Source organism: Gordionus sp. m RMFG-2023, chromosome 3 (assembly GCF_954871325.1).
Source record: "Gordionus sp. m RMFG-2023 chromosome 3, tfGorSpeb1-WG-v2, whole genome shotgun sequence".
NCBI classification, from domain to species: Eukaryota; Metazoa; Nematomorpha; class Gordioida; order Chordodea; family Parachordodidae; genus Gordionus; species Gordionus sp. m RMFG-2023.
Genome location: NC_088777.1, coordinates 34,652,055 through 34,679,002, shown reverse-complemented (window position 1 = coordinate 34,679,002; position 26,948 = coordinate 34,652,055). Strand labels below are relative to the sequence as shown.

Here is a 26,948-nt window from a genome sequence, read left to right as displayed (position 1 = left end):
TTATTAATCAACTCCCTCCTTCTATTTATCAAAGGGAGAGTTAATCTATCATAGTGATGTCTTAACTCAGAGATATGTGATAGGGGGAGTTAATGAATCACCCTACAATGCTATTTTATTATTAATATTAAGTCTTCGAATTTTGTCGGCCTTAAAGTATGTGACTGCAAAATAGATTGATCCATTAATATTATAAGTATAAAAAGAATTCAAAAATCTTTAGAGCACCTATAGAAATCTAAAAAACCAGCAAATAGTAATGATAAATGGCTCCATTTTTTGTAGATTTCGAGCCTGATTTCTAAAAAAGATTTTGAATATTTAATGAAATCAATATTTAGTGATTTTTTTTTTCTACTTTTATGATCTTGATTTGATAACAAACACGACAGGTGTTTAATTTAAACGTGTCGTAAATTTTAATAAATGACTTGAGACATATTAATTGCAGGCCTGTAGAGTTGTAAATTTTTTTAAATATTGATATAATTTTTTTAATTAGAATTCTTTTTCTGAAAATTAAATATTTTATTTTATTTTATAATTTATTTTTATTGATATTATATTTATTTTACGAAAAGAGAAAGAGATAGGGAGTTTGGAGGGAATTAGGTTTATTTTTTAAGATTATATTAACAAAGACTTGCTAATCGCAGGGAGGGGGGGGGGTGTATCCTACATCCCACCTACACCTCCCATAAAGCAAGTTAAGATTTTAATTTTTATAATAGTTTATATAGCATTGGACATTGATAAGGAATTAAAAAAATTTCTAATAAATTTGCATATTATCAAAAATATTTGTTATCCATTAAAAAAAAAATTGTAATTGATATAAATATCCTTTTTAAAAATATGATACTGGATTTCTAATGAAATCCTATTTTCCGAAAAGTTCAATATTTGATTCCTCTAAAATGGATTTAACAGAAATTGCTTATTAAATCTATATATCAAGGACAAATACGTGATACGTGATAAAAGCGTTTTCGCCCTCTGGTTGTGGGTACAACAGAGCTACGCTAGGTTTTCCTCAAAATCCATCAAACTGGATAGTTAATTAGGGAAAGAAAAATGAGGAGCCCTTCACACCTTTATGGGCAAGCCGCACGTACTTGTAGGCGCAACATTTCGAAAAAAGTTGCTTAAACCTCTATAGGCTTAGTAAAAAGGAATGGGGTAAAAAAGAGCCTATACCCTAGAACTACAGTATAATTTAATTACTTTAAAGGTGGGTGATGGCTGTTTTAAGTTTAAATTCTTTAATGTAAGTTTTGATGATTACTATCACTATTGAGATTTAATGTTCATAGAATCTGTAAATAAATATGATTAAAATAAAAAATTTGCCTGAACAGAAGATATAGTGTTATTTTTTTATTAATGATTCAACCCATACAATACAGTAATCAGAGTCTATGTTCAATTTAATGTAACAATTTCAGCTTTAAAGGGAATTGAGTGGGATAAAAATATTTAGTATAAAATTAGATGATCCTTTGCTCTCATAAATTGCAAAAGGATGTAGATATATTCCATCAAGAGTGGAATGAATTATTCAATAACCTAATTGTGTGATCTTTTGGTTCTTATATTTACAATAAAAAGGAATTCAATATATCTAAATGTGTGACCCTTCACTTAACTTTGGATCTGATATTACTCAACAATTTAAAATAGATCAAATGTAACTATTCCAGTTTAGAAGGTATATGTGTAAGTAAACTTATAATTGCAAAAGGAAGTGTAGAATATTATAATAAATCTAATTGTATGGTTATTTTATACTTACTGAGTGGAATAAAAAATTTTCAATATAAAATTTCATGTCTTTTAATCTTTATAAAGAATAAAGATATTCTATGTATCTAATTGTGTAAACTTATAAACTACAAAATAATGTAGATATATACAATCAAGAGTGGAATGAAATGTTCAATAACCAAATGTAGTAATCCCAACTACTAATTATAAACAATACGACTACTAATTTATATTTCAATTTATTTTTGATATGAAATTTTTATTGATTGTTTTTCGAATGTTCGATTCTATTTTTAATATACAATATACATAAATAATCATTTATTAATTTATTACATTTCCTTCAAACAATTTAAAGTTAGATTTCTTCAATAAACCTATTTGTAGGTTTATGGTTTCTTGATGAGCAACGTAATGTGGTATTTGTATTTGTGTTTGTATTTGCTTCATTCACTGGCACAACCATTTCTGTAACTTCCAAAGAACTTTCATGATTTGGGATAACTAAACGATTTCTTAACTGATCTGCATGCTTCCGTAATGTTTTCCCGGAAGATTCAACAATATAAGAATAAAGTCCTATTCTTTCTTTAATTACTCCCTCTCTCCAACCATTGGTATTTTCATTATTTAACCATATAGGTTGTGAGATTTCAAATTCTCTTTCCTTTGAATGTAAATCATGATGAAGGCTTTGTTTATCATTAGCCCTTACTATTTCGTGTTCGGCATTTGGTCGGATCCAATCCAGACTTGTTTTCAATTGCCTCCCAAACATAATTTTAGCAGGAGATCTCCCTGTGGAACTATGCTCTCCCAATCGGTAGGTTGTTAAAACCTGTGTCATAGCTTCTTTGGGATCGCTAATTGAATCTCTCGTTGCATAATACCGACCTTTCAAAGTTCGTACTGTACGTTCAGCTAATCCATTAGTTTTTGGATGATAGGGTGCCGAACGTATATGACGTATGTTATTTAAATCACAATACCTACGAAATTCCCCTGATAAGAATTGTGGTCCTTTGTCTGACACACTGTACTTGGGTATTCCAAACCTAGCAAACCATTTATTTAGTCGTTTTATCATAGCATCAGCAGAGGTATTCTGCATTAGATCAACTTCTAACCATGGTCTATTTTTCTGGCATCCAGAACATATTTTGATAAAATTTTCTATATCAACATCACATCTGGGCCACCAACAATACAATCTAAAAATAGATTTCATTACATTTTCCCCAGGATGTCCCCAGTGAATCATTCCTAACACTGCATTTCTTAATTTATTAGGAATAACCAATCTCCCATTCCATTCTATAATATCACGATTGACAGAAAGCTCTTCCCGTCGATTATAAAAATTAACTATTTCTTTATCTTTATGACGATCAAAGTTTCGCCAACTTTGCTGAATATGTATTGCTACTTTTTTTAATATTAAATCTTGCTTCGACTCTTTTCGTAGAATATTTTCTGACAATTGCATATCATCTAAATTAATACTTCGAATATCCAAAACATGTTTAGAATCTTGATTCTCTTCCGAAATTTCTTGGTGTTTATTAATCAAATCTCGAATTCTAGAATCTAGTGTTATGCAACATTTTTCTTTTTCAATATTGTTGACCAAATTGCGTACTTGTTTAATCATAACCTGACGAGGCATTTCTAAATTGAATGCTATAATCCATGGTAATCCGAAAAGAGGCACCCCAGTTGTATTCATTATTACCACTGGTAGAGTCCTTGTCTGTGATCCAATCCTAACATTGACTTGGGTCTCGCCCTTGACGTCTAACGGATGATCACCATATGCAGTCAATAGACTGGTTGGCCTAATTTTTGGTCCCCCAATACTTGTCCATATATCAATTCCTATCAATGACGCTTGTGCACCAGTGTCAAAATCAAATTCAACATCTAACCCATTTATCTCTGCAGTTAGTTTTGCTCGATTCTCTCGATTTTGTTGAATCTTCCAAATATTATGAATAGAATCACTTGATGACACTCTTATATAGTTTAAATTCTTTGATTTACAGCAAACTGCAAAATGACCAATTTTTTTACATTTATTACATGCCGCATTTGTAGCTGGACATCTCACTTCTCGGTTATGAATAAAACCACATTTATAACATTTAAGTTTATTATAATCTTTATCATTATTATTATTGTAGTTATTATTCTCTTTATCAAATGTATTATTATACTTGACTTTATTATAGCCTTTATCAATTGTAGTCGTCGTTTTTATTGGATGTTTATAATTATTATCATTATCATTTCTTTTGTTATTAACATTTATCTTATTAACAACTGGCATATTTTTATTTGCCATTTCTTTATCTGCTCGCTCAGAAGCTAATGCCAGATCAAGAATAAATTGAAAAGTCAGTACATTATTATCTCTATCAAGACCGTCGGGATATAGAGCTCTAAGATCTCTTTCCAATCCCGGTATTTCCATGCCAACCATAAACTGATCACGTAAACGCTCGTCAATATCATTAAGATAATGACAACGCTTTCCAATTGTTCTAATTTTATTTGCAAATTCAGATATGGTTTCAGTTGTTCTCCGTAATCTAACGAAATCAAATCTAGAAGCAAAAGCTGTTGACGTCGGTTTAAATAGTTTAAAACATATTGACTTAATTTCCTTAAAAGATAAAGTTTCGATCGAATCAGGATAACATAAACGGTCCACCAACTCAATATTCTTATTGCCAAAAAATGTTAAAAATATATCTTTATATTGACATTCAGATGGGCTTACGTTTTTTAACCGAAAACTGGCTTCCCATTGAAAAAAATATCTGTGAATAGAAGTATCCAACTCGAATTTATCAAATTTAATCGTAGATAAATCCGCTATTTTTTTTGAATCTCCATTTAAGGAATTATTTTCTCCATTTAAGGAATTATTATCTCCATTTAAGGAATTATTTTCTCCATTTATCGTCGCCATTTGTAGTAATCCCAACTACTAATTATAAACAATACGACTACTAATTTATATTTCAATTTATTTTTGATATGAAATTTTTATTGATTGTTTTTCGAATGTTCGATTCTATTTTTAATATACAATATACATAAATAATCATTTATTAATTTATTACACCAAATTGTGTGGTCTTTTAGATCTATCTGATATACACAACAAAGTTAAAATAGATCAAATGTAACTATTCCAGTTTAAAGGTAAATGTGTAAAAAAAAGATGTATTTATCTACATTATAGTTAATAAATGCTACTTCCTTAAAAGGGATTTATAGATGCAATATCATTACAGTTCTAAAAACATGTCCATAATTAGGGTTCCACAGGCACCAAAACCTTTCTTTAGGTGTAACTAAGGGATTCACAAATGCAAGATCATTACAGTTCTATATATGTCCATAATTAGAGTTCCACAAGTACTAAAACCTTTCTTTAGATGTAACTATCTATGTACTGACCATGATTCAAATGTATATAAGATAAGAAAATTCATGTTATAATTATAAATTGCGCTAACAGTTATTTCTTCGACAACATCATGAAGTATTTCCCAATGTTACATACATTCATATTTTTTTAGAATTTTTATTTGAGCATTTAACAATGCATTAATGTCTATTTTAACTTATAATTCAAATAAGATTCTGCCATCTTCTGACCAAAATATAAATAATTTTAATATCGACACCTTACAACCTGTAAATAACAACAAAATAGATTCATCTATATTAACCAATGAAGATGAGCATGGCAAAAAATGTACTTTTGAAGATCCATATGTAAAAGAAAATTTAATATCCAATAATAAGGAATTACCAAGGCCTAAGCCTGGACAAATTCTGCATCGAACTGCCAATGACTTCTTTTTTTTTAAAATCATAGGTGAAGGGTCATTTTCAACAGTAAAAAATAATAATTTTATATATTAATTTTTAAAATATAGGTTTATAAATCTAGAGATATTCATACCTTAAAATATTATGCAAGTATTTGATTTTCACAATATTATTAATTCATTCTCTGCTTAGTTAAAGTTATGGATAAAAGACATATTATAAAACTCCATAAACAATCCTGCGTTAAAAAAGAAAAAGAACTTCTACAAGCTTTAAATGCAAATCCACATCCATTTTTTGTCAAATTGTATTGTACATTCCAAGACTTTGAACGACTATGTAATCATTTATATTATTTTTGTAAGAATTCTGATTGTAATATAATTTAAGTATTCTTTATATCCTTGAACTAGTATTTATATCAGAGACCTGGCCTGGTTACAAGGTTTTTTAAATCTGCACTTGGCTGTTTTTTAAATTCTACACTTGGCTTGGTTTTTTAAATGCCCAGGACTTTGGGAGATCTATGACTAAAAACAAATATTTGAATTATTCAATTCTTATTTGATTAAAATCAGTATAATAGGCAGGATTTATCTGTGGGGGGGGGGTATATGAAAGTGCCTGACTAGTACTTATTAATTTTCAATCAATTTTGCGATTGACAAAAGTTACAAACAAATAGAAAACTATGAACCACACTTTTTGCATAAAGTGAACTATTTTAGAAACACTAATTCTTAGATTATACAAAATCAATAGACGGTTTAAAGAAAAATGTGTTAATGACAAAAAATATTGACATTACACTAATAAAATTCTAGGAGCACTGAATATCTGTGTAAGCCAATATTTAATGCATGATTAGTACTTACTAATTCATCAATCAGTTTTTCCAGTTAATAAACAATAACTAGTTATTCAAACAAAATAAAAATAACATGCCTTGGATAAATATTAGTTTATAGAATTTAAATTGAGATTAATAATCAATTATGTCTAAATATATTTAGGTTTATTTTTCATTTCAAAATAATTTTGATTTGATCTATTTGGGTTATTTAATAGAAATAAAATAGTTTATATCATTATATTTTAAATCAATTTATATTTTCAAAAATTTGAAAAGAATCTGACTCATTTTATGATGCAGTTCTACACAAAAAGTTAAACTTTTATAAGCTCTAACTTGAAAAATTATGTCCGATGTAGATCACTAGTAAGAATACAAAAGTTAGTAGCAAAATACTAAAATTCATATCAAGCTTCATAATGAACAAAGAATCTAGAAGCCTTAAAGCAATTATAATAAAAACGAAATACATTTTAAAAAATATATGGTATCATCAATATAAAAAGTCAACTTTTTATCATATTTCAAAATATGAGACTCAATATCTGGTAATAATTTTGATTCTAGCTATAGTTTTGATACTCTTTAATTTTGTAGTGTTAACGTGAAAAAATTAGTCAAACGGACTTGTGGCATCTTTAGAAAATGTGTACAAAATAAGATAGATTGGTTAAAATGAAATTGAAAAACAATATAATAATTCCTATTTTAATCAAAGGTTGAGCAATTGTTTATTAAAATACACACAAATTATAGCATCCTTGAAAAGTGTCCTGTTTTAAATTTTTTTATATACAATTTATAACCAATTTTTTTATGTGAAAATTTGATTATAAAATGAAATGTGTCTAGTGTGGTTTATTTGATTTTTAAGATTTTTTTCATTCACTTTTTTGAATAGAAGTAATTTCATAAATTATTTTATAGAATAGAGAATTAAGGAGGAATCAGTGGCATACCCAGGATTTATCTATGGGGGGAGGGGGTTAAATAATTTTTTGGGGGGCTTTGCCCACATACTTCTTTTCATCCAGACTTCGGTAGGGTCAAAAATACTATCATCTTTGTTAAAGTTGGCTGAACAATTGGAGATACTAATTCTAGACCAATATTTTGTACTTTATTAGTGTCTAACCACTTTTGGCCAGCATAAATGGAAAAATATTAATAACAATATTTTGGTCAAATTTATGATTAATAGGTGACTGAAAGCATTATTCTGAAAATTTTATCAATGTTTAGTGTTCAATTGTAAATTGATTCAATCCATTCAGTGTTGAAAGAAAAAAATTCACCACCCCCCAAACCTCCCATATTTTATGATTGCTCAATATATCTTATTCTATGTTAAAAATACTTATTTTAATTAAATTTTTGCATATAACAAAATTTTACAGAGAATTTCATTATAAATTTTATTTATTATTAAAATACTCTAATATAAATAACATCCCTTTATTTAACTCTGTATTTATTTTATTAATGATAATATACAATAAAATAAATTTCAAAATATATAAATTTTATACAGATTATTATATTAAAAATTTATTGTAAAAACTGTATTTTAAAAAAAAGTTGATTACAATAAAATATAAGTAATTCTTGATGCACATATTGGTATTTAAAAAAATAAAATATTTAACAATTATAATTAATACAAAATTCAGTGGTAGCCAGGATTTTCTCATTGGGGAAGGGGGGGGGGAGGTTTCAAAACTTTTTTGGGCTCCCAAGCCCCCCAAACCTCTTATTTTTTATAAACACTTAATTGCTTATATTTCAGGTTGTTAAATATTAACAAATTTTTAGAGAGTATTTCATTATAGATTTTATTTATTATATGAAAATACTTTAGCATAAATAACATTTTTTTATTTAATAATGTATTAATTTTTATTATTTAAAATAAATTTCAAAATGTAGATATTTTATACAGATTATAATATTAAAAATTTTATTGTATAAAAACTCTATTTTAAAAAAAATGTAATTTAACAATTACATAAAATATAAGTAATTTTTATGCAAATAATAGTATTTAAAAAATATGATGATATTATCAAAATATAAATAATACACAGTACTTTGATTAAGAATAGTATTAATTGCATATTTTAAGTAATACAAAAATTATATAAATGTTATAACTAAAAATTCATTTTAATTTGATTTTAAATATTATATATTAAAACTAATATAATCATTACTTTTGATTTGAATTTATAAAGAGAGGTCTATTCAGTGGCGTAGCCAGGATTAGGTACAAAAAAGACCACTTTGGCATCTGAAATTTTTAAAATGCTTATATCTCAAAAACTATTTATCAGAGACCTGCAGAGGCACCATTTGCACAGCCCGGCCCGGTTTTAAATTTTTTAGGCCCGGCCCTGCCCGGATATTTTTTAAAAAATTTTTTACGGCCCGGCCCGGCCTGGCCCGGATTTAAAGATTTAAGAAAATTTTTTACGGCCCGGCCCGGATTTAAAAATTTAAGGCCCGGCCCGGATATATTTTTAAAAAAAAGTTTCAGGCCCGGCTCGGAATTTTTTAAAATTATATTCGATCTGGTATATACAAAAATTCACCTATGAGGTGTTTTACCATATTTTTCAGCGAGTATTATCGCTTATTATTTAAAAAATACATGAAAAAAGCTAATATTTTGAGAATATTATATTGAATTTATTAAAATTATAAAACTGTTATTTATAAAAATGGATATTTTGAGCATATACTATATTTTTTGCATTTATAAAAATAAAACTAATATTCATAAAAATGGTAATAATATTTTGAGCATATACTATATTTTATATTGCATTTAAAAAAAATAAAACTAATATAGAATTTATAAAAATGGAAAATATTTTGAGAATATAATATATTGTATTTAATTTACTATTTAATTTATAAAATAAAAATAAATCGCTATTTAAAAAAATGCATGTATAATAAATAGTATTTTGAAAATATAATCTAATTGCACAATATTAATATAATTTATTTTATAATTTTTAAATATTTTATATTACATTTATAGGTTGGTTTTTCAGGTGTAAAAAAAAATTATTAATTTTCATGGATTTACCATCACATTTATGTCTTTTTAGATGTGATGTACCATGTTTATAATTATAAGATAATATACTTGAACAATTCTTACATTGTACGAAGCCAATGTTTTTTTTATTTTCATCTATGATGATGTTAAATTTAGCCCATATTTCAGATTTTAAATTATTATTTGTATTTCTAAAAGAATAAATATTATTTTTAATTTTATTAATTATATCATTAGTATTTTGTGCCATGATATTCCTTTATTTGATTGTTTTGGTAAATATTCTAAAAATTTAGATATGAATTATAAAAAATATATTATTAATACTTGAATATTGAGGCTTATTTTAGATATTCCTTTATTTAATTGTTTTGGTAATATATGTTGTAAAAATTTAGATATGAATTATAAAAAAATATATTAATACTTTGAATAAATTTGCAGGAAATTAATAATTAGATCGATCTGTGGGTGTTAGGTGTGTTAACCATCACCCAATATTATATTAATCATAACTATAATATAATATAATCTTATAACCATTAACTCATAATGTAAAAATTTTTATAAAAAATATTAAGGCCCGGCCCGGCCCGGGTTTAACAATCTTAGGCCCGGCCCGGCCCGGGTTTAACAATCTTAGGCCCGGCCCGGATATATTTAAAAAAAATTTTTTTAGGCCCGGCCCGGATATATTTAAAAAAATTTTTTAGGCCCGGCCCGGTCCGGGTATATTTAAAAAATTTAAAATACGGCCGGTCTTAGGGCCGGGCCTGGAGGTCTCTGCTATTTATAGTAAAAAAATATAATATATCATATTATAGGTAAAAAAAATCTCTCAAGGGCTATCAAAAAAAATAAAAATCAACGCCAATTTATCTTTAACTTTCGGTTTACCTATATTGCTTTACCTGTATTTTTAAGAAAAAAGGGAGTTTGTTTTCGAAATTTTTTTTGTTTTTTTTGACACCTTTTATAAATATATATTATATAAGATGTCAAAACCTTGGCGACGCTATCAAATCTTCCAAAATATACATTTTTGCCAAAAATTAAAAAAATAGATGGCGCTTTATGAAATTACGGATTATGGTTAAAATTTTATTGCTAGCTTACCATTAACAGGATATTTTCAATTTTTATACTAAAAAATTTCGAATTTCTATTAAATATACTAATTAAACTGAGGGGCAGTGTGGGCAAATGCCTATTAGACACTTAATAATGCAAATTTCCAATATGAAATATTTCTTATAAATTTTTTATTATTCATTCATTTTTATTAATAATATAGAAATATAGATAGATAATCATATTTATTTCATAATTTAAAATATATTTGAAACAAAATTTAGTTATATATAAATAATTATATATTTAAAAAAATAAATTAAAAAGATGAATAGTTTTAATTGTCTCATCCATATGTAAAGTATATGTTCGTCTGGTAGCAGTTGAAAGACTGACCACATCTAAAATTTGATTTATGTATCCACAATTTGTCAATCAAGGAGAGATATGTATAAGAATTTGAGGGTCCTTGAGGATGCAAAAACTAACTAACACCTCTTTTTCAATTTGTTTTTCTAAAACATAGGCCATCCACAATTGATTGTCGTAAATACATGTTATATATTAACCATTTTTTATTATAGAAACAATCCCTTTTCCCAGGCATCAATCTACTATATACATCATTGCTATAAAAAGTTTTCAATAGCAACGGTGGCGGCATCTATTGTCTTACCGGGTTTAGAATTCGGTGTTGAAAAAAAACTCCTTTTCTTTTATTAAACTTTTTGATTTTAACATCATATGATACGAAATATTAAATTCTTTTACAATTTTTCTTACTGTCCAATTTGATGGTAATAATGTTAATAATCTATATTTATTTGTAATCAAACCTGTAAGAATTTGATTTTTAAAGTATCTAGAATTTCATCAAATTTTTCATCATTTGATGAAGATAATGGTATAATTTTATTCGTTAAAATTTTTTTTACTCTAGATAATTTTTTCTTTGGATATTTCTTTTCACATAAGCATTTTCTTTTAATGGGAGATTCCCATATTGATTGTAGGGATATATTAATGTTATCAATAGCCTCTTGATTAATTATATGAGTGGGAGAATCAAGTCATTTGAAGTATAAGGAATGTTTTCTAATTTTTCTCGGCATGAAGAGCATATTAACATATCTAAGTTGATTGGTAAATTTTTTTGGGTCATCCAGGGTAGAATCCTTCTTAGATTATTGCGATAATAAGCATGTCTTTGTAGATTAAATGGGTTGCAACATTTTGATATTTTAACATTTGGTAAGTCCATTTGTGTTATAGAATAAAATTTTAATTGATCTGCACCTAGAATATATGTTTTTGCACTCTCCAAATCCCGAATGTTATTGGTAGACAGACGATAAAATAATAAACTGCAGACAGGTTGAATTATTTAAAATTAATCTGAACGGACAAGTTATATTAAGCAGAAAGAGAGATCGTTTTAAACAGTTTATTTTGCAAAATAATATGCTAGTAAAATATAATGAAAATATTCTTTTTTAATGCAGCTGTTATACATTATCGAGTTAATAAGTAATTCGCTATAGTAGCAAAGTAGAGATCTAAAAAATTTAAAACTTTTAAGAATGATGGTAGGGGGGGGGGCAGAATTTATCATATTTTTTTTATAAACATCAATATTTTCATTTTCCTTGATAATAATATTTTTCAACCATTAGAGCCATCTATTTTCCAATTTTTGGTAAAAATGTATATTTCAGAAGAGTCGATACCGTCGCCAAGGTTTTGACAACGTTTACATATTTATAAAAAGTGTTTAAATAAAAAGCAAAAAAAAAATTTCGAAAAAAACTCCTGTTTTTGCTTAAAATGACAGGTAGCAATATAGGTAAACCGGAAGTTAGAGGCTTTAATTGGCGCCAATTTTTATTGTTTTAAGATAGCCCTTTAGAGATTTTTATACCTACAATATGTTATATTATATATTTTTTTTACTATAAATAGTATATCTCGGGAACCAGGTGTGCTAGCGAGTCAAATAATTCCAGAAATTTTTAACAATTTTAAAAGGGGTCGGCCGAAAATGTGCCTTTTTTGATCGATTTGACATGAAATTACCCATATATAGATTATTTTAAATACAATTATTAATATAAATATTCTCAAGAAATAATAAAATTGAATAATTTTCAACTGTAGATCGCTCATAATTTTAAGTTGCGTGGACATCACGGGAGGGGGCTATCATCATCTCATTCGAGGCACCGGCTAGCTCAGGGGTAATATGAGGGGGGGGGACTTACTGATGGGAGGATAGCCCGGGTCAATGGAGTTGTTTTTACCATCAAGCAATTTAGGAATCGAGGTCAGAATCTACAACAATATAATTGGAGATGCAAATCATTTACTCTTTTATTTATCCATCCAGAACAAGTAAAGCGGCGTACTTACAATTAAATAATAAATTATATCCAAAGAGATTCGTCTCCCTGATTATAAAAAAAACTCCTATTTATACTATTTCTAATTATGTATCTGCACATTTAATCCAATCAATCGTATAACGTAATTTTTGATAAACAATCGGGATATTTATGTCTATAATTTGTTCAGCCAATCCGACTAATTTAACGGAATTGGGCAGTACCGCGAATACTTGTATCTTAGATACAAGATCCTTTTATATCGCAAAAGATAAAGTATCTTTTATCTTGTATCTTTTTTATATTTTTAAAAAGATACTAGTATCTGTATCTAAGATTCATTTTTTTATAAAGAATCTTTTTCTAGATTCTTTTTTCGGAGGACCTGCCCAACTCTGCTAATTAATAATAAGCGGAACACACATAATAAACAAAAACATTTAATTTCAACATGGTGTTTATGCCTATTTTACTAAACTATGAAAAAATAAGGTTATAAGTAGTTATTGGCCTATTAAGATCTTAGCCAAAATAGTATTATGTAAGGCTGGAGATCGCGCTCATAAATGGTAGAAAGGTTTGGACTTTTATTTTCCAAATCTTCAGGCTTGCATGTTATTTTGGCGAAAATCTTAATCGGGCCATTTTAAAAATCGACATAAAACACTAGAAAAAATATAACAAAAACAAGAGGTAATAATTGAGTGGTTTTACCAAAGTATAACCATAACAAGTATGTAAGTGGTTATAAGCACAACCCGTATAAAGTTGATATCTCGAACAAAATATTAATGAATATTTATTTTAAAATATAAAGATAGGAAAGAAAAACAACGAAATTAATGTAAAAATAAACAGAAGAAATCTTTTGTCGAGGAAATAAAAAAATATGAAAGATTCTTGTGTAAAAAAATGACACATAAAGATATATAAGAATCCTGTATCTTAGAAACAAATATTCGCAGTACTGCCCAACTCTTTTAAAATATAACTTATATTTTATTAACTGGTAACTATGCTGTATAGCTACGTTTCAGAAAGGTAACTTTCTAACTAGTTAGTTTACAAAGTAACATTAAACAACAAAGGCAATAAAAGGAGAAAAAAAATGCTTCTAAAAAAATTTTGTATGTTTACCGGCAATGTGCATACATAATCAGTAAATCCATATAATTTTAGTATATAAATAAAAAATAACTCCAAAGTTCATAACCAAATTGTCTGAAATTTATAGGATAGGTTTACATACACATTGGAATAGATTTTCGGCAAAATCTGAACTTCGAATTTAAAAACGCGCTCAACAAATAATTTTGCCCTTTCCGAACTTTAATAATACAAAATTAAATTTGAGAAATTAGATTGGAAATGTTTATAATTTTTACCCTATAAATTTCAGGCAATTTTATAATATATTATAAATTGCTTGATTGCGTATATTGTGGGTAACGTATATAAATTTGAAAAATAACTATTAATGTAATAAAATAATACACAAATTAAAAATACCGGTGTCCGAATTTTAAATTAATGAATAAATTTTTTGTGTAAACTTTTAAATTTTTTTTAAAAGGTGTAGCCTTATTTAGTAGTCAATCACGCGGTGCGCTCGAATCATAATCATTATTGTCACTCCCTATTTGTTATATTCTCAAATGGCACCTTCTAATCATAAGTTATTGTTCCAAAATTCTACCTTTCTTTCTAATAATCAGCATTGCACTCAATGCAATCTCATTTTCTTTTGAATCATTGTGAGGAAATATATATAAACAATAATTTTAAAATTTATTTTTATTAACTTTTTAATCTAAAAATTAATAACTTGATTTATAGACAGTTTTTGTAACTTTAAGGTTCTATTGACTTTTTAAAGTGATATTATTTTTATTTACCTGATTTAAAAAATTTCGTTTTTAATGAGTTTATTGTCCGAAATGAGAGATTTTATTTTATATATTTTAAATTTACACGATGGGGTAAAAAAATTATGTATTATTTTTGAATCGAATTCATTTCCATAGATCTAAAGTAGTTAAGTATTTCTTTTAAATTCTTATAATTTCTTTAGCTAATTATTTTCCTCATTTGTGTCAATAGTTAAAAACAGACTTTAGTAAAATACCTTTGAATTTAAAAAATAAATAAAAATGATATAATCTAGTTATACGATACAAGCTGATCCTATCCTTTTGTAAATTATGGGGAAAATGTCTAAAGGGAATAGAATAAGCTAAAAATCTTGCAAATGATCTAAAAAAAAACTCAAGTTTATTTGAGAAAGAATATTATAAAATATTTTTCAGTCTCCATTTCCACAAAAATATTTCTTTGATTTTTTAATTTAAGCCATAAAAATGCTTTTCAAATGACAGTCGTAATGTATTTTATTGTATGTTTATTCTTATTGATAAAGTTGATTCCGCAGATAGGCCCAACCAGAATTTTGCTAAGGGGGAGGGAACATTGGGTTCTTTGGCTTTGTTACATTTTTTAAAGAATTTTTGGGTTTTCATTTCTTTTTTTTCTAAAATAATAGAGGAGGGAGAGAAGGGGGTATATAGGGAGGAATTTCTTTTTAGCTTAATGTCACGAGAACAGGTAAATATCTAAAGGTGGCAACCCCCTGGGCTTCGCCTACGATTGCATAACAAATGTTTTTTGAAATATTAGGAAACATGAAAAAAATTAAAGGCGCTTTCTTTCTGATCTGTTTAAATAATCTTCTTTTCTTATCAATCATAGAAAAAATAATTAATTTAGATTGTTTTACCTATCGGAATTGAAAGTATCAACCATCGGAAAGAAAATAAATATAAATAATAAGGCAAATGGGGCGTTCTAAATTTAATGTATTTAATTTATTTTTTTAAATTTCTATGATTCATAATTAATATCGTATTTCGTATCCTAATTCGATAGGCCAATTTAACCATATCGGCCTATAACCGTGATTTTAAAAATACGAATAATATTCGGCCTGATTCTAAAAAAATATAAATACCCCTAATAATAACTAGACATTTATATACATAACCAATATTTTATAAACCCTCAAATTTAAACTTCGTTCCTTTTCTATGATTTTTGAATTTTATAATAATAAATTAGACAGCAGTTAATTAATTTAAAATCTCATCATGAATAACTTTTTTTATCGATAATTATGATAGTTAATATTTTTTGTAATATAACCTGTATTGTACAAATAGCAGAATAATTAATGCCGAATCATTCTTTGGTATGAAATATAATAAATTTTTTGTACTCTGAGAGGCTAAGTAGGTTAAGGTTGGTGACTCTTGAAAATTCGACACGCACCTCGAGGCCAATCAGATTTATTTTCGGCTCAAAGTTTAACCAAAATTAAAACACCTTATAGTTAATTATTATTTTTTAACTAGTAAATAGCCCGTCAAAAATGACGGGGAATGAAAATGTTACCTGTTATTTGAAAATAATATCCAATTTTTATTCTTCTTACCCCCTCATCCCTTCAGGCCAGGTATAATCCATTAAAACTAAGTGCTATGGTTTGAGTAAAAATAAATTTAAAACATTTACTTGATAATACCAATATTATTTGTTAAATATTACTGATTACTTATACCTTAATATTTAATATTAAAAAAAATTTCCAGGCAAAATCCAAAGCCATATTAATTATGAAAATTCTTCCAAGCCCAATGAAAGATCATAATAATTTTGGTAGTTGAGAACTGAAATAAAATATTTAAATAATCATAATGAATTTAAAAATACAATCAAAATTCAGATTTTCATGGGCCTTGGTTTTTTGATCAGGACAAGCCCAGACCTGCAAAAAAATTTATTTTGGGCCAATGTCTGACCTATGATTAATAATAAAAAAATTCTCAAGCGTCCAAGCTTATAATAATTTTGAAAAATTTTCCCCAAGCCCAGCCCAATATAATTTATAAAAATATTTTCCAAGCCCAGCCCAACCCATAATAATTTTATAAAAAAATTTTCTCAAACCTGCCTAACCGATAGTAATTTTCCAAGCCTGGAGATAGGTAAATCTCTAAAAACCATATCTATTTTTTAGTCTATTTTAACCTAGCTCACTCCAACCAAGGCCAACCCATTAAGACTAAGAGTGAATACTATTTTTTTTAATAAAAATATATTTAAATTAGATTTTACCTGAGGGCCATATAAATATTCTGTGTTAAATATTACACCTATGCCTAATATTAAAAAAATTCCCAAGCCAGGTCCTCGCACTTGGTTTTCTCAAACCCGCAAAGGACCATAATAATTTTGATAGTTGAGGACTGAAATAAAATATATAAAAAGTCACAATGCATTTAAAAATACAATCAGAATATGAAAGTTGCATGGGCCTTGGTTTTTGATCAGGCCTTGCCATGTTTTTAAAAGAAATTTTCAGGCCAATTTCTAGTCCATATTTAAAATTAAAAAATTTACGGGAATCTTAGACTATAATAATTATGAAAAATATTTCTCAAGCTAGGTCCAAGTCCATAATAATGGTGAAAAATATTTCCCAAGCCCAGGAAAACCCAATTATTTGATCCAGAAAAATAGGTCTGATGTAAGGGGCTTATAAGAATTAAATCTGTCTAATTTCAAAATTATAATCAAATGAAGGGTAAATTTCTGATTTACCTATGATTCTACTGGTGAGCTTCTGGTATTTATATGAAATTCATGAATACATATTAAAGTATCATTCTGAAAATATGTTCATCCTAATTTAAATTTTAAACAAACCATTTTAAATTTTGATATTTCCAATACATGCTCACAGTACAAATTGCAACAATTTTACCTCTTTAACTCTTAAATTTTAATATTTATATAAAATTTATTAATAAAGTATATTTAATAATACATACAAATCAAATAATTAACCTTCAACACATGGTTTTTTGATCAGTTCTGGCTGTCTGCAAAAAAAATTTCAGACCAATCTATAACCCATATTTTAAAAAAAATGCCTTAGAAACGGGAGGCTCGAGTTCGATTCTCGTAGAGAGCAAAAAATTAACATTACACTATATAGTCTCCTTAAATTTAAAATACATTAGGGAGATACGAAAACGATCGTGTTTTGATTATGGAGATAAAATTAACATTACACTATATAGTCTCCTTAAATTTAAAATACATTAGGGAGATACGAAAACGATCGTGTTATGATTATGGAGATTATATATATTAGATTCTAAGCTTTAATATTTATTTTTGCAAATACCGACACCATCCGATTCTTTGATTTATTTAGGCCTCCTCTTATTATATATTATTTTTGATGATTGCACCACATTTAATTAATTTTTAACTTTCACTTGATCATAAAATGTCTTTCAAAATCACAACGAAATCGCTGCTCGATTATTATAGTATCCTACCTCCACTCAGATTAATTTTTCATGAGAGAGATTTAAAAAAACATTATGCTCCCGGGCAAAAAAAAAACTATTGAGATATATAGACTTTAAAATTTTTTTTTAATTATAGATAAAAAAGAAAGTTAAACTACGAAATCTTTTTTTTAGAATTTATTATATACGAAAGATGTACCGATACCACTTTTTTTTCCAATACGATATCAAATATGCTAGAATAAGATATATTTATAAGGAGGTAAAGAAAGGAGAGTAAGAGTCAAGATTGAATGAAGGTGAGAGTGCAAAGAAGTATGATTATCTTTTTTTGAAGTGGGGTGGGACATGATGATTTAATTAATATTAATAAGGAGATGGAGATCAGGTAAAGAGGGAGAAAAGGGGCCTAATGATTGGGTAAGAATTTAGATAATTGAGTTAGGAAAACAAATAAAAAAACTTTGAATTTCAAAACCAAACTTTCGATTTTTTGTTATGAATTTCAAACAAATGCGGTTATTTTTTGAATATTTTAAAACTAAAAAAAATATAAAACCAAAAATAATCCTTGTAATTTTTTTGTTTTATCAGCTTTATATCTGATCTGAATATTAACTAAATTTGTTATTATTTTTAAAAAATTTATGAATTATCTAAAAAAGTTGGTAATGGTTATTTTTTTTCTATCTACTTTCTTTACTTATTAAGAATTTAGTTATACTTATGATAAGGTACCTAACTCTCTTACGTTTTTTCCCAGTCTTCATTATTGTAGCTTGTTATTTTATAATTTTATTTTTTTAAGTTGCATATTTTTAATTATCACGTGTTAAAAAAATGGTATATGATTGGTTAAACAAATAAGACCCCATAATCAGGATTTCGAACCGTTTAGTATAACGGTTCGGTTCGTTCCGGTTTTTAGTTTAAAATTTTATAAAGGTTTTGTTCCATTTCGGTTTTTTAAAAAAAAATCATATCGGTTCGGTTTATAATTTATAACGGTTCTTTTCGGTTTGTTCCGGTTTTTATAAATTTAATTTAAAAAAAAATTAATCATTAACCATGTATATATTAGTTTTAGAGAAAAATCTTTTTAGTTTATAATTTCTTATTTAATTTATCCATGATAATCTAATAGATATTTTTATTAAATTTAGGAAATATAAATTAGACAAATTAGTTTTTTTTTATTTTATAAATAAATAAGATAAAAACAAACATGCGTAAATACAATAATGAATAAAATAATATGTATACTATACTATTTAGGTTTAAAAAGAGAATTCGAACTGATAACTAAAATATTTCTAATATTTCAGGATTTAATTAAGTTCTCTGGGCAGAGAGTATAAACTTAAGGCTTGAAAATGCTCTTTCTACGGAGACCTGCGTAGCTGAAACTGCTAGCACAGTATAGCTAACTTATAAAGTTCTGGCATATATTTTTTACATTTTCCCAATAATTCAAAAGATTAGTATCTTTTTCTAATCTTTCTATATTATCAAATGACCGAATTATATATTCTATTTCTATACATTTATTATAATTTTCGATGCCCTGAGAATTATTCTTATTAAGACTTTCATGCGACTTTAATAAATCTTCAAAATCATGATCTAAATTATCCTTCGAATACGAACACGTAGGCATAGTATTTAGAATTTCAATATTCTGATTATTTAGATTTTGTATCAAGTTCCAAGTTTTACAAAGATGTTTTCTGGCGATCTCTCTTTCTTCAAAAGTTAAAAATACATTATATCTAGGGTCGAGATAAATAGCAGAGCAAAAAACTTCATTTTTGAAATTTATTTCTCGTGCTTTCATCGTAGAAACTAAAAGTCTGGCAAATGGAGTGTCTACTTTACTCGTTTGCATGAGACATTTGATCCACGCAGCATAAAAATCGCCCATTGTCAATTGTTCACTTTGTAAATATTTTGTCAAAACATAAGCTGGATATAAAGCTTACTAATTATTTTCCATTCATTCTCTGATAAACATTTTTCGCGATCGCTTTGGAGCGATATTTCTTGGCAAAAGCTTTTTAACTCTAGTAATCTCTCCAACATTAAATAGATAGAGTTCCATCTTGTGCAACAATCTATTAGTGGTTTTTTCAAATTTAATTTTGAGAGAATAGCCATTGTTGTCTGATTTCTTATTTTTTTGCAGATGTTTCTTGCTTTATTTATAATGACAATTTCATTTGAATTTTTAATGCAATCATTAATTGCTAATTGAAATGTATGTGAAGCACATCTAATACCTATTAATATGGATCTGGCATTTGGTGCAAGATTAATATTTTCAATATTAAAAAGTTCTCTATTTTCATCATGAATTATATCATTATTATTTAAATCGTCATTATCTATATCATTATTATTTAAATCATCATTAATTAAATAATCGTTAAGGTCATCATCTTCATCATCTTCTTCATCGTGTAGTATTAATAGCTTAATTAACCTAATCATATTTGCTGCGTTATCGGTGGTTATTGTGTAAATCTGCTCAATTTTTATTTCATATTCTTTTAGAACATCTAGAATAATTTTTTTAAGATATTCTGATGTGTGTCGTTCTTTAATCACTTTCATGCATAGAGTCCTTAATTTTATTTTTCCGTTATTTATAAATTGAATATTGATCCCCAATATGGACCTATCATATCTAGTTGCTATATCTAATTTTAACGAATTAAGTTTTTGATATACTTCAGGAAAATTAAAATTTCAAATTTAGGTTAATAATTTAAAATTAATTATTTTCGGTTCAAAATATTTATAACGGTTCGGTTCGCTCTTTTAATATTTTCTTCATAACGGTTCGGTTAAGGTTACGGTTCAGAAAATCATAACGGTTCATTCCTGTTTTGCGGTTCGGTTCGGTTCGAACCCCTGCCCATAATATAAAACATTCGAGATATAACTTTATTTTATTACATAAAAAAATTTTAAATTAGTTTTGATGGGTTTTTTGAACGTAAAAATGTAGAAGAGACTTCTAAGAATAATATTTCGGCCCTAACTCAATTTTAATCAATATCATATTAATTGAGTGTTAAATGTTAGGTTTCGATTTGTTCCTGAGATATATTACTGAGATATATTAAATTTATTATAGAAAAGGCACCTGTGGTATATGGGGTAGGCAAGGACTTGTGGAATATTTTAGTATATTTTAATATTGAAAATTTAATAATTATTTATCTAATAAATTTCAACATATTTATATATGTTATTAAATTAATTGTTTAATAGGTTAATAAGCATAAATTGATCGAATATGAAATATAATAGATAAGTTAAATGTATAAATGAATTAAATTGTAATTCATGCTATACAATACCATATAAATAAAATAATTTTATATGAAAATTCCATATATCTAACAGCACCTAATCGAGCTTATTTTTTTTTGACTTTACCTTTGAATCTTTTTAATTATAATTTATTTACTATAATATATAAAAATGATTATAATATAGGGATCAGCATTTTATTAAAATTGCCGAGAAGTAATTTTCAATTATCACATATCCGTTGCAATCAAATTTATATATATAAACCACTTATCGGTAAATTGTGAACTTTTTCAGAATTTGACAAATTTCAAATAGAATGGCTCCTTTTTTTATTTTATATTATTGTTTTTTGAAGATAAATTTATGACTTTAACTTGTATTGTATAATTCATAACTTTAATCTATATAATATTAGTATATCTCTAAAACAGATAGAAGTAATCGATTTAGAATGACAAAAACTTTTATTTATTTTAAAGCCGGAGAGACATATTATTGTAGTATATTGAGAAATTTATCGAACTCTAATCATTTGGCTATTGTAATAAATGAATATTAATGGAATATTTAATATCTAGATTAGAGTCATGCAAGCCAGAACCTTGCTCAGGCCTACATATTTTTGCAATTAGAAAAAAACGAAATTTGCAGGGCACCTTCCCATATGAAAGATCAAACATTTTTTTAAAACAATACTAATTTATTTCTATTTCTTATGCCTCCTTGATTCGGCGGTTTCGAGGGAACAGGCCAGTTTTATATTCTGTTAAATGGCACCATATTTTAATAAAACAATCAGGCTAAGCGATTCGAAAATATTACGGCTTGAATTATTATTTTTATTTAGTAAAGTCCTATCTTAAAAAAATTAGATAAGTTATAAAAATTTTACTATTTAGTTTTCAATGAACACGGGAAAGTTATAAACACGTGTGGAAAATATGAATTTTGATTTTTTTTTCCTCCTAAAAAGATTTATAATGCATTTGGAAAACAAAATCATTTAAATTTTTGACAATTTGGGTCCAATACATCATAACGGATTTCATTTGATTCTATACCCAATTATATATTCAATTTATCATTTAATTTAGCTTTCTTTTTTCTTCCCCTAATAACAATGTTCTTTGTAGCGCGTTAAAAGTAGCTTTACGCTACCTTCAATACTTTTAGATAATATATATTAATACATATAATTAATATTGAAAATTTATTTTATATTTTGAAATTTCAATTATAATATATACAATCCACCATCTGATTGAATATATGGCTGAAAATAAATAGATAAACAAATAATAGTAAATCCGATATGTTATCTTTTTTTTAAAATTTGATTTGGCCCATATTTTAAAAAACTTGATCCGATATTATCATTGTTTTGGGTATTTTATGATTGTATATATTATATAATATTTTTTTACACATTTCCCTAATTAATGATAATAAATGTAAAATAGAAACTAAAATTCAAATTGTAATATTTAAAAGAGATCGAGTTATAATTATTTTTTAAATTGCTTTATTTTGTTTTTTAACAAGAAGTCATAATGATCATTGCTCATATTTTAAATAAGAGGATTAACTTAGGGGTGGGGGGGGGCATTAAAAAAACAAAATACACTTCTTGATAATGCATCAAATATCGCCTGACCACGAGAAATGGAAAATTTCAAATTGTTTCTTGTTTCATAGTTTGTAGTTAGTTATTTTTTTTCACCAGAAAATCAAAATATTGAGTTTATAATATTGATTCAAAGATAGACGATAAATAAAAATTCTTATAAATATCGGTGTCGGTTATCGAAGAATATCGGATCGGTGAAAAATTTACGGATCAACACACTCCAAATAAAGATGTATACTATATTGTACCTCAGAAAAAGATGATCTTACAATTGATAATTTGTTAAGGGCATTTTTTTTTCCTTATCCAAAATTTTATTATTATTTACTGAACGTATTAAATATATTTACACATTTTTTTTTCAAAATATTTATACTACTTTCATGCAGTTCGAGCTGTGATGAAATATTAGCTCCATAGAGTACTTTCTGAATATTACCATTTATAATTTACAATAAAACCTCTCATTTATAAAGGATAAGTACCTTGTATATTCATATAGTATGAAGAATATTACGACTTAATATTTTTAAAAACCATGATGATAAATGTCTGTCGTTAATAATTCCATAAATAATAACGTTTAAATACAAAATTTTATTAATTTTTTGTAGTCATCGTAATGTCCTACGCCAAAAATGGGGAAATACTTAACTACATAAATCTCAAACACTGTTTTGATCTCGAGATATCCCGTTTTTACGCCGCTGAACTCACTTGCGCACTTGAACACCTCCACAAGATGGGCATCGTTCATAGGTAAATTAGAAAATTCTTCATTTATTTATTTATTTTTTGGTTATATTGAATTAATTTTATATCTTACCTAAGCCGGCCTAAATAATTTAAATGACTCAATGTAATAAGAATTTATATTGATTATGAATAGACTGGATGGGATACTTTTGTAACAAAAAGGATGAAAATTTATATATTTATAGATTGATGAATATAAATGAAGAAATAAGTTTTATCCAATTTCATCATAAGCTTGAAATAAGGCTTACTACTCATACATATTTTTTAAACTTTATTTTAATAAAAAAATTATATTAGGGACATCAAACCAGAAAATATTTTGCTCGATGAGAATTTCCACATCAAAATCACTGATTTTGGATCGGCCACCTTTTCTCCCTTCGAATCTTCCCCAACCGATCAAGATACTGAAGATAATAAAAGGTATGAAGTTTTTCAAATATTATTTTTATTTCGTTTTATTATTAAACGCCCAAATGTTGCGATCTCCTTATCTCGGCCCTTTTAGGCCGGCCTCTTCCTTGTAAATTCCTAATAAAAGTGTTTAATTAGTGTTATATATTTTTCCAAAAAAAGGTAACGGCGTTACTCTTCAGGGAAATTAGCTTATTAAAGTAACCCCTATGCTTTATATTTTTGATTATTGTAATTTTAATCATTTTTATTTTATATTGTTTAGTGTTAAGGTCTAATATTTATATAAAAAAACAACATAAAATCGAGTATTTAAAACAAATTATTCGACTATTTTATTTCATTCTTCTTTCAGCTATTTTTTTATTGATCTATTGGATTTATATTAGTAGAAACAGAGAGTCAGTAACATATTTAAGGAGCTCGTTATGCCAAAATTTATAGGATTTAAATTTCTTTTTTTTATTAATTTTAGATTTGGACTTCCCTTTTTTTGCTAATTTTGGATTTCCATTTTTATTTAATTTTAGCTTTCCTTTTTTGGGTAATTTTTTATTGAACGGGTTCCAAAATTAAATTCTGGATACGTCACTGGCAGTGGCCCCTACAATGGGGGGGGGCGTCCGAAGCAACTACTTCTAAAAATTTGAGTGGGGGTAATTTTTAAAAAAAATCTAATTCTTTTATTGTTTTGCTACATTTATCTATAACCAATTGATTTCTGGTTTATGTTATTATTTAATTTAATATGTGTTGACGGAAATTTTGGTCGATGTTTAATAAATTAAGTTGTTATCCGAGATTTCTTGTCATAAATTATTTTTCCAATTTCAAAATATGCCCAAAAATATTAACCAAAAAAAAATACAAATGCTTAATTAAAAATTGCACATCGCATAATATAAGAGATGATAAATGGACAGACCACATTAGAAAAAGACATGGTGGGCTTAATTTTAATGATATAAAGAAAAGCTTTGAAATAGTAGCTTTTAAGAATATTACTCAAAATTGGACAAATAGCAAAGTAATTTTTTTATCAAATATTTAATTGTTTATACTTATCTTATAAAGGGTAATAAATCGCAATTTAAGAAAAAAGAAGTAAAAAGTGGGAATTAAATACTGTTCATATAATAAATATTTTTATTAATATAATTATTTTTTAAAAGTATACTAATAATAACGAAAATATGTTAGAAGAAAATATAGTATCTGACTCTGATAATGTTCATGAAATTTAATCGTGATATTATTGTACATGAATCTTCACAGGCACATATGATGGCCGATTATGGAAGGCTTTCATATAATAAAAATTTCATATTACAATTTATAATAACCCATAAAGAATGTGTGGATAATAACCGTTCTATCATAAGAATAATTATAAGATGTCTGTTATTTAATATCTAGTAACCAAGCCTTCTATGGGGGCCTTATTAAACTCATTGCAGATTCTGAACCTGTACTCATAATGTATATACAACAAAATGAAGAAGGGAGAAAAAAATAAGGGATTAAAAACGAAATTATATTCAAATCTATTATCATATAATAACATAAATATTCTTATTGAAACCATGAAAAATATGGTTATCAAAAAAATTCAAAATGAGATTGAATTTAACAGGTGCTTTTCAATCATAGTTGATGGCACATATGATATTTAGAAATCAGAAGCAATAGCTTTGATAGTAAGATATGTTGAAAATAGTGAGACCCCTAAACCCATTGAAAGACTGATAGACATATATTGTACGGGAAATACAACTGGTCTCGATATTAAAAAGAATATAATATCCAAACTTGACTTCAAGAATTTACCTCTTTTATTCCTATTTGGGCAAAGCTATGATGGCGTCTCAAACATGAGTGGAAGAATCAATGTAGTGCAGGCTTTGATTGAGCGGAGTCGCCAAAGGCAACTTTTATTTGGTGCTATTGTCATCGATTAAATTATTCATTGTTCAATAATGTCAATCTATGAAAGAACTGTGAAATGTTATAGGAATATTAGACGAATTTATATATATTTTAATGGTGCTAAAATGAGGATCTGATAAGAGTAATGCACTGACAAAATCGCAACGATTTCTACGCATCAAGAATACCCCTCGGTAATATTATCTTATTTGTTTAGATAGAAGCTGGCTATCGTCATATAAAGCTATTGTAAATTTTTTCTACTTTATGATGCCTTGAGGGCAGCTTTAACAAATTTAAAGGATTCTGAAGATCCTGCCACTTCCAATATGGCGTGCTATAGTCTTTAGAATAGAAAAATTTTATTTAATTTTATCACTTTGTGTTTTGGATAAAATATTGTTGATAACAAGTTTGGCTTGTACAAAATTTCAAACTATTTCGAAGGATATAGGGTTTGCAATAAATCAAATTCACTTGGCAAAGATTGCCTGATTAATTTGAGAAGTATAATTTAAATTATTGTCTTTAATTATTTTTTAATCTTAATAGATAATAA

The 26,948-nt window shown here is 26.7% G+C and overlaps 1 protein-coding gene across 1 annotated transcript in view; it reads left to right on the top strand.

Annotated features, from left to right (window-relative positions):
- Positions 1–5,356: 5,356 nt before the first annotated feature.
- LOC135926585 (3-phosphoinositide-dependent protein kinase 1-like) overlaps positions 5,357–26,948 on the top strand; it is a 40,584-nt gene continuing 18,992 nt past the window's right edge. Inside the window, exons 1-5 of the mRNA XM_065462512.1 lie at positions 5,357–5,673; positions 5,715–5,757; positions 5,800–5,946; positions 23,905–24,049; positions 24,347–24,472. Of these exons, the coding sequence (XP_065318584.1) occupies positions 5,383–5,673; positions 5,715–5,757; positions 5,800–5,946; positions 23,905–24,049; positions 24,347–24,472 (752 nt within the window). The 5' untranslated portion in view covers positions 5,357–5,382. The remainder of the gene's footprint in view (positions 5,674–5,714; positions 5,758–5,799; positions 5,947–23,904; positions 24,050–24,346; positions 24,473–26,948) is intronic.